General features: G+C 41.1%; 1 protein-coding gene across 1 annotated transcript; it reads left to right on the top strand.

Moving 5' to 3' along the window:
- The first annotated feature begins 304 nt into the window (after nt 1–304).
- Nucleotides 305–2,495, top strand: GPR148 (G protein-coupled receptor 148). The gene is given in 4 exon segments (XM_049615305.1): nt 305–386; nt 1,432–1,513; nt 1,515–2,350; nt 2,353–2,495. Coding segments are annotated over 4 exon segments (1,143 nt in total).
- Nucleotides 2,496–7,758: the final 5,263 nt, after the last annotated feature.

Below are 7,758 nucleotides of genomic sequence, written 5' to 3'. Positions count from 1 at the left end.
AAAGCAAATGCCTGTGTGGTCAGAGGGCCCTTAGCTGAGGGATGAGGCAGGACTCTGGTGTGTCACTTGCTGAATATGTTCCAAGTGACATTCATGATGTGAGGCTGGGCTTCTTGTGGCTGAATGTCTGAAATTTTTGTCTCCCTCTAATCCTAAGAACATCCCGCCTGTGCTCAGGAAGTCAACAGCTCTGTAGCAGCTCCTTCCTTGGGCTCAGTATGGTGTCAAGCTGGGGCCTGGTGTGGGGCGAGAGAGGGGCTGGAGGAGTGTGGCACAGGCAGCATGGGGCGGGGGTCCTAGGGGCATGAAGCATTTAGTGCACTCCTTCTGCAGTGAGGGCAAGGGAGTCTGTGGAGCAGAGAGGACCCAAGCCTCTGGAGAGTGTGGTAAGGTAAGGGCTAGTGTTCTGGTATTGAGCATTTACCCCAGGCTACACATTGCACTAAGTATGTAACCTCTAGGTTTTTGCAGCATTTCCATGAGGTCTGCATAGGAAGAACTCACATTTCACAGATAAGGAAACAAATGTAGAGAGATGAGCAAAGCTTCCTAAGGTTTCAAAGCCAGGATATCAATAACAGAAAGCCTGCTTACCTGAACTGGAGCATGCCTTGTTCTTTCCCAGGCCACCCCACTGTGGGCCCCAACCAAGTGCACATAACCGTCTATACATTTCTGGATAACCTGTGATGTCCCAGCTGCTTGTGAGCCTCCCATCCTCTTCTCTCTCCTGCCTTCCGCCCCTTTCCTCTAGCATCTGTGCAGCCTCTGCCAAGTGGGGTATCTGTCTTGCCACACAGGGACACCACAAGAGGGCAGCTGAATGGTCTCCCATGTGGCGTCCTGTGTAGAAAGGTTGTGGGACACACACACATTCACACATAGGGTCACCTATGTGAGCATACCCAGGCCCCTCTAGCCTGGTACCACTTCCTGAGACCCTGTCATGTGCAGCCTCAGACAGAAGCTAGGCCTGTTCCACAGTCCAGAAATCCTAGCTCCCAGATGGCTGCTCCTTCCCTTCAGATAGGACTGCCTGACTATGACCACTGAATTCAATCCAATGTGGTGAGCATTCATTGCACACTCCCTGCTAGCCAACCAGACAGGTTTGGGGGACATCAAAATGGGGGACACTTCTCAAGAGATCAGAGATCAGTGACCAGTGAATCATGGCAATAGGCTGATCCATTTAGATGTGCCCACACACATGCAGCCAGGACAGCTGACAGCTATGCATGAATGTAGGAAGCCCTGTATGAGCAGAATTTTGCTTTGTTGTTTTATTTTTGTTAAACAGTCATCCCTAAGACCTGCTCAAGCTCAACATTTTTGCAGAGGAGTAGTACCATGAGGATCCTGCAGGGGAGATCTATACCTTGGGCGGGTACAGAACCAACCACCTGTGAGAAAGCCTGCCATTCTTGCCAGGAAGCCTGGGGGTTCAGTTGGCACCCTTCCCCCTGGACACAACAGGCTGGCCAGCCTCTGACCAGCTCATCAGCATGCCACGTTAGCCAGCAACACCTCCTAAACCTTGGGGACCTCAGGGTACCTGTCTCCGTGCTGTGTTGGCTGTTCCTTCCCTCAAGCCTGCTGGCTGCAGCCACACTGACTCTGAGCCTCCTGCTGCTGGCAACCATCCTGAAGAGCCAGAAGCTGTGGCAAGAGCTCCACTACCTACTGCTGGCTAACATCCTGCTTTCAGATCTGGCCTACCTTGTGTTCTACATGCTTATCTCATCCAGCAACCTGGGTGGCCGGACTCTGTGCCACATCACCTGTGGTGTTCTCACAGATGTTGTCTTTGCTACCTACACCAGCACCATCCTGTCTTTCATGGCCACCATGCTGCACACCTACCTGGCAGTTGCTTATCCTCTGTGCTACTTCTTCTTCATGTCCTGTGAGGCTGTCCAGAAAGTGGTGGCCCTCATCTGGCTGCTGGCCTAATTCTTCCCTACATGTGTCATTTGGCTTAGCAAGCAGCAAGATGCCAGTTTAGAGAAACAAGGGGCCTTATGCATCCTGCAGCTGACCCTGTGCAATGAGCCAGGCTGTGGCCCCCTGGTCACTATTACCCACACCTACATTTTATGCATTCACTTTCTATGCAGAGGTCTCATCACCTACTGCTTCTGGAGGATCTATGCAGAGACCAGGACTTCAGGCATCTGGGTCCAGGGCTATTCCTGGGCCATGGGCACCCTGCTCATCCATACAGTGCTACTCATACTGTACATTAGCCCTGTTATGGTGTTTTGCCTGGATATCATGCTAACCAAGTACAACCACATTGATGCCAAAACTCATGTGTGGCTCATGGTAGCCAACAGCGAGGTGCTTATGATGCTCCTCGTGCCATGCTCCCATACCTGTATACACTCCACTACTGGTAGCTGTTGGGGATGGTCGGGGGCCACTTCTCCTCCAGGAGGCACAGTGACATCTTCACCATTTTTAAGAGCTACAAATTTCACAGTTTGGCAAGCTGAGGTTAAAAAGTATATGTTGGATGCATCAGCGTTCAATTATCATCAACTCCAGAGAACTGTAATATACTTGTGCAACAGGACCTTTAAGATGACCTCAGCATTCAACATTTCAAAAGTTTTTAAGTAGAGAAAGCTAACTTCTCACTTAAGCCCTACCTGAAAATTGAAGCAAGTAAAATGACTCAGCAGAGCTCTGATCAAAGTGAAGCTGAGGCCAGATTTGTGCCTTTCCAATGGTTTCCCCCATACCCTCCAAAGCCACTGACAAAGCATGCTGCTGACAAACACACAGAAGCCAAAAGATTACTGAAAGTAATCTGAACCTGAAAAGTAAGCAAGCAGATTTGCTGAATCTGGGACCAGGAACCTCCATTTGGGTAGCTTCTCAGGATGTGGGAGGGAGGAGAGCAAACCTAGGACCCATCTATACCAGGGAGTGTCATGAAGACATCTATAAAGCTGGAACCCCAAACGATTATAGTCTCAGAACAAGGATATATGACAACTAACAAACAGCAAGGACTTTACTGTCTTGATATTGGTGCTGTGCAGAAGAGGAAGAAAATTCCTCAAGAATTCTTAAATAGAAGCTACCCTTCAGACAGGACTAGAACTAGGTTTCAAATTATTTTTGTGGTCAACAAACCTCATACTATGGTTGATGTGGTTCTTCTGCAGGACTAGAGCTTCAGCTCATGCTTCAAAGAATTTCCCTGGTAAAAGAATGCCAAAGAAAATGAATTGCATTTGGTCAAAACTCACAAAATCACACAAAAGAATAAGGCACCATGAAAGAAAGTGAGAAGAAAAAAGATAGCAGCAGTATACTCCATCCAGCTCCTTGAACTATCAGACACTTGGCTAATACAAAAATGTTCAATGTTTGTTTGTTTTTAAGTAGGCTCCATGCCCAGTGTGGGGCTTGAACTCATGGCCCTGAGACCAAGAGTCACACGTTCTACTCACTGAGGCAGCCAGGTACCCCTCAATATGTTTTAAGACATGAAAAATGACATGGGCATATGAATAAAGAGCAATACATTTTTACAATAACTGAGAAGATTAGGGAAAAAATTAAATAGAACTTCTAGAAATAAAAATATATACATAATAATTAGAATTGGAAAAGATGGGTTATATTTAAAATGGGTTAAAAAGTATAGTATGCAGCAGATTCTTCATCACAGCTAATTTTGAACTCTCCGAAGTTATGTTAATAAATATTTTATGCAATACAAAAAAAAGTATATTAGACACAACTTAAGAGATATTTTGAAATCTGGAAGATAGGTTTAAATAAATGATCTAAAATTCAGCCTAGAGTGACAAAGAAATAAAAAAATATAAATGAGAGATTAAGAGACATTGTATTTAGAATAGAAAAGACTGACATCTAAGAATACAATAGAGACAACGTGGAAAGGAAAATACTTAAAGAGATAATATCTGATAATTTTTCAGATGTTTGAAAGATATCAAACCTCAGACCCAAGAACTCTTAACTAGTTACAAATACTACAAATGACAAATAATCCACCTGAAGCACATCATGTGAAACTGCAGGAAACTGAATACAAAGAAAAGCTATTTAAGCAGGTAGAGATAAGAGACAAAAGAATAACAATTTAAAAGACAGCTGACTTCTGACAAAAACAGCAAAAGTCTGATGTAATGAGACAAATAACTGTTGATCTGGAATTCTACACATGGGAAAACAATCTTTTCAGAAAGCAAAATAAAAATCATTATAGAACACAAAACCCAAAAGACATTATTCTTAACAGTGCACATTAAAGAAATTTTAAAGGATATATTTCTGGCAGATGGAAAATTATTCCACATGGATGATTTGAGGTGCATGAAAAAAATGGTGAGGAATAAACATTGAAATCTATGTGCATAAATCTGAACAGTCATGGTCTGGTTGGCTGTATGAAAGAAATAAAAATGTCTAATTAGGGGGTTAAAAAAAGTATCATACAAAAATATCATATGAATGGGATGGTATAATTGCACACAAATCATTCTAAAGTTCTAGCAGTCTTCAGGACGAGGGTAGAAATATTAATCTAAGACTTTGTTAAGCAAGTATGTTAAAATACCCAAGGTAACCACTAACAGAGTAGGCAAAAAGAGGAAAGCTTTCTAAAAAATCTATGGAACAAATACAATGAGTAAGAGAAAACTGAAATCATCCAAAATAAAGCAAGAAAGGAAAAACTATATAGAAAAGTCAGGAAAAATAGCATAAAATAATATGATAGAATCCAAACAACTAGTTTAAATGTACGAAAACAATACATTTAAATTGACTAAAATTTGATGATGGGTAGACAATATTGTCAGTTTTCTTTTAAATCAGATATATGTCATTTATAAAAGATAGCCCTAAATAAATAGCAGAGAAGTGCTGGAAGTAAAAAGAACAGAAAAAGATACAGAAAGCAAATGCTCATTAAATGTAAGCTAACAGAAGACAGAAAGTAGACTTTCAAGCAAGAAAAGCATTACTAAAAAAGCTCATTGCATAATGATATGAGGCCCAGTTTATCAGGACAAAAAACTAACACAGAATAACACTGAATAACAGAGCAAAATTGATAAAGTCATGAGGAGAAATGAATAAATCAACCCTCATAAAGAATTTGGGGATCATTTCTCCTTAATTGGTAGATCAAGCAGGCAAAATAAACAAGGATATTGAATTTTGAACAACACAATCGACAAGCTTGACCCAATGGACAAATTTAAAATATGACACTCAACAATTGGAGAATATATAGGATATCTAAACATCTGAAATTATTAAGAAAATTGACCACATGCTACCCACAAAGCAAATCTAAGTAAATTTCAAATAATTGAAATTCTTGTGCAGACCACGTCTTCTGAGTCCAGTGCAATTAAGTTAGAAATAAATATGAAAAAGATAATTAAAATATGCTTGGAAATTTATTTTTTTTTCAATATATGAAGTTTATTGTCAAATTGGTTTCCATACAACACCCAGTGCTCATCCCAAAAGGGATGGTTGCCTTTTATTCCATTGTGTATATAAACCACAATTTCTTTATCCATTCATCAGTTGATGGACATTTAGGCTCTTTCCATAATTTGGCTATTGTTGATAGTGCTGCTATAAACATTGGGGTACAAGTGCCCCTATGCATCAGTACTCTTGTATCCCTTGGATAAATTCCTAGCAGTGCTACTGCTGGGTCATAGGGTAGGTCTATTTTTAATTTTCTGAGGAACCTCCACACTGCTTTCCAGAGCGGCTGCACCAATTTGCATTCCCACCAACAGTGCAAGAGGGTTCCCGTCTCTCCACATCCTCTCCAGCATCTATAGTCTCCTGATTTGTTCATTTTGGCCACTTTGACTGGAGTGAGGTGATATCTGAGTGTGGTTTTGATTTGTATTTCCCTGATAAGGAGCGACGTTGAACATCTTTTCATGTGCCTGTTGGCCATCCGGATGTCTTCTTTAGAGAAGTGTCTATTCATGTTTTCTGCCCATTTCTTCACTGGGTTATTTGCTTTTCGGGTGTGGAGTTTGGTGAGCTCTTTATAAATTTTGGATACTAGCCCTTTGTCCGATATGTCATTTGCAAATATCTTTTCCCATTCCGTTGGTTGCCTTTTAGTTTTGTTGGTTGTTTCCTTTGCTGTGCAGAAGCTTTTTATCTTCATAAGGTCCCAGTAATTCATTTTTGCTTTTAATTCCCTTGCCTTTGGGGATGTGTCAAGTAAGAGATTGCTACGGCTGAGGTCAGAGAGGTCTTTTCCTGCTTTCTCCTCTAAGGTTTTGATGGTTTCCTGTCTCACATTCAGGTCCTTTATCCATTTTGAGTTTATTTTTGTGAATGGTGTGAGAAAGTTTGTTCTGTTTTTAAGAGTCTCTTATGCTTTGGCTCTCTTCCACTCTAACCTCTTTTTTTTTCCTTCCCCTCCCCCATGGGTTTCTGTTACGTTTCTCAGGATCCACATAAGAGTGAAACCATATGGTATCTCTCTTTCTCTGTATGGCTTATTTCACTTAGCATCACACTCTCCAGTTCCATCCATGTTGCTACAAAGGGCCATATTTCATTCTTTCTCATTGCCACATAGTACTCCATTGTGTATATAAACCACAATTTCTTTATCCATTCATCGGTTGATGGACATTTAGCCTCTTTCCATAATTTGGCTATTGTTGAAAGTGCTGCTATAAACATTGGGGTACAAGTGCCCCTATGCATCAGTACTCCTGTATCCCTTGGGTAAATTCCTAGCAGTGCTATTGCTGGGTCATAGGGTAGGTCTATTTTTAATTTTTTGAGGAACCTCTACACTGTTTTCCAGAGTGGCTGCACCAATTTGCATTCCCACCAACAGTGCAAGAGGGTTCCCGTCTCTCCACATCCTCTCCAGCATCTATAGTCTCCTGATTTGTTCATTTTGGCCACTCTGACTGGCGTGAGGTGGTATCTGAGTATGGTTTTGATTTGTATTTCCCTGATAAGGAACGATGTTGAGCATCTTTTCATGTGCCTGTTGGCCATCTGGATGTCTTCTTTAGAGAAGTGTCTATTCATGTTTTCTGCCCATTTCTTCACTGGGTTATTTGTTTTTCGGGTGTGGAGTTTGGTGAGCTCTTTATAAATTTTGGATACTAGCCCTTTGTCCGATATGTCATTTGCAAATATCTTTTCCCATTCCTTTGGTTGCCTTTTAGTTTTGTTGGTTGTTTCCTTTGCTGTATGCTTGGAAATTTAAAAGCCATGATCTAAGCAACTCATGGACCAAAAACCAGTTCATTAATATTGGAACTTAGAAAATGTTTAGAATTGAATAACAATAAAATATTAAATATCAAAAATTTTGACATGTCAGCAGAATTTAGAGGACAATACATAATCATATATGCTCTATCCAAAAGGAAAAAGTCTCAAAATTAATGATCTAGTATCCAAATTAAGAAACTGAAGATAAAACATATATGTTATCAGTTAGCAATGGCTGTGTCTCATCAGGATTTTGCAGATGGAATCCTGAAAAGGGAGGATTGTCCTGGATTATCTGCCTGGGCCCAATGTAATCACAAAGATTCTTACAAAGAAGTAAGGAAACAGGAGGATAGCAGGAGATGTGATGATGGAATCACAAGTCAGAGAGGGGGAACTGTTTGAAGATGCTATACTGCTGGCTTTGAAATGGAGAAGGGGCCATCTTCCACAGAATGTGGGAGGTTTCTAAAAGGTAGACAAGAAAAGAAAATA

Source organism: Panthera uncia, assembly GCF_023721935.1.
Source record: "Panthera uncia isolate 11264 chromosome C1 unlocalized genomic scaffold, Puncia_PCG_1.0 HiC_scaffold_3, whole genome shotgun sequence".
NCBI classification, from domain to species: Eukaryota; Metazoa; Chordata; class Mammalia; order Carnivora; family Felidae; genus Panthera; species Panthera uncia.
The sequence above is the reverse complement of the archived record's forward strand: the minus strand, read 5'-3'. Positions and strand labels throughout refer to the sequence as shown.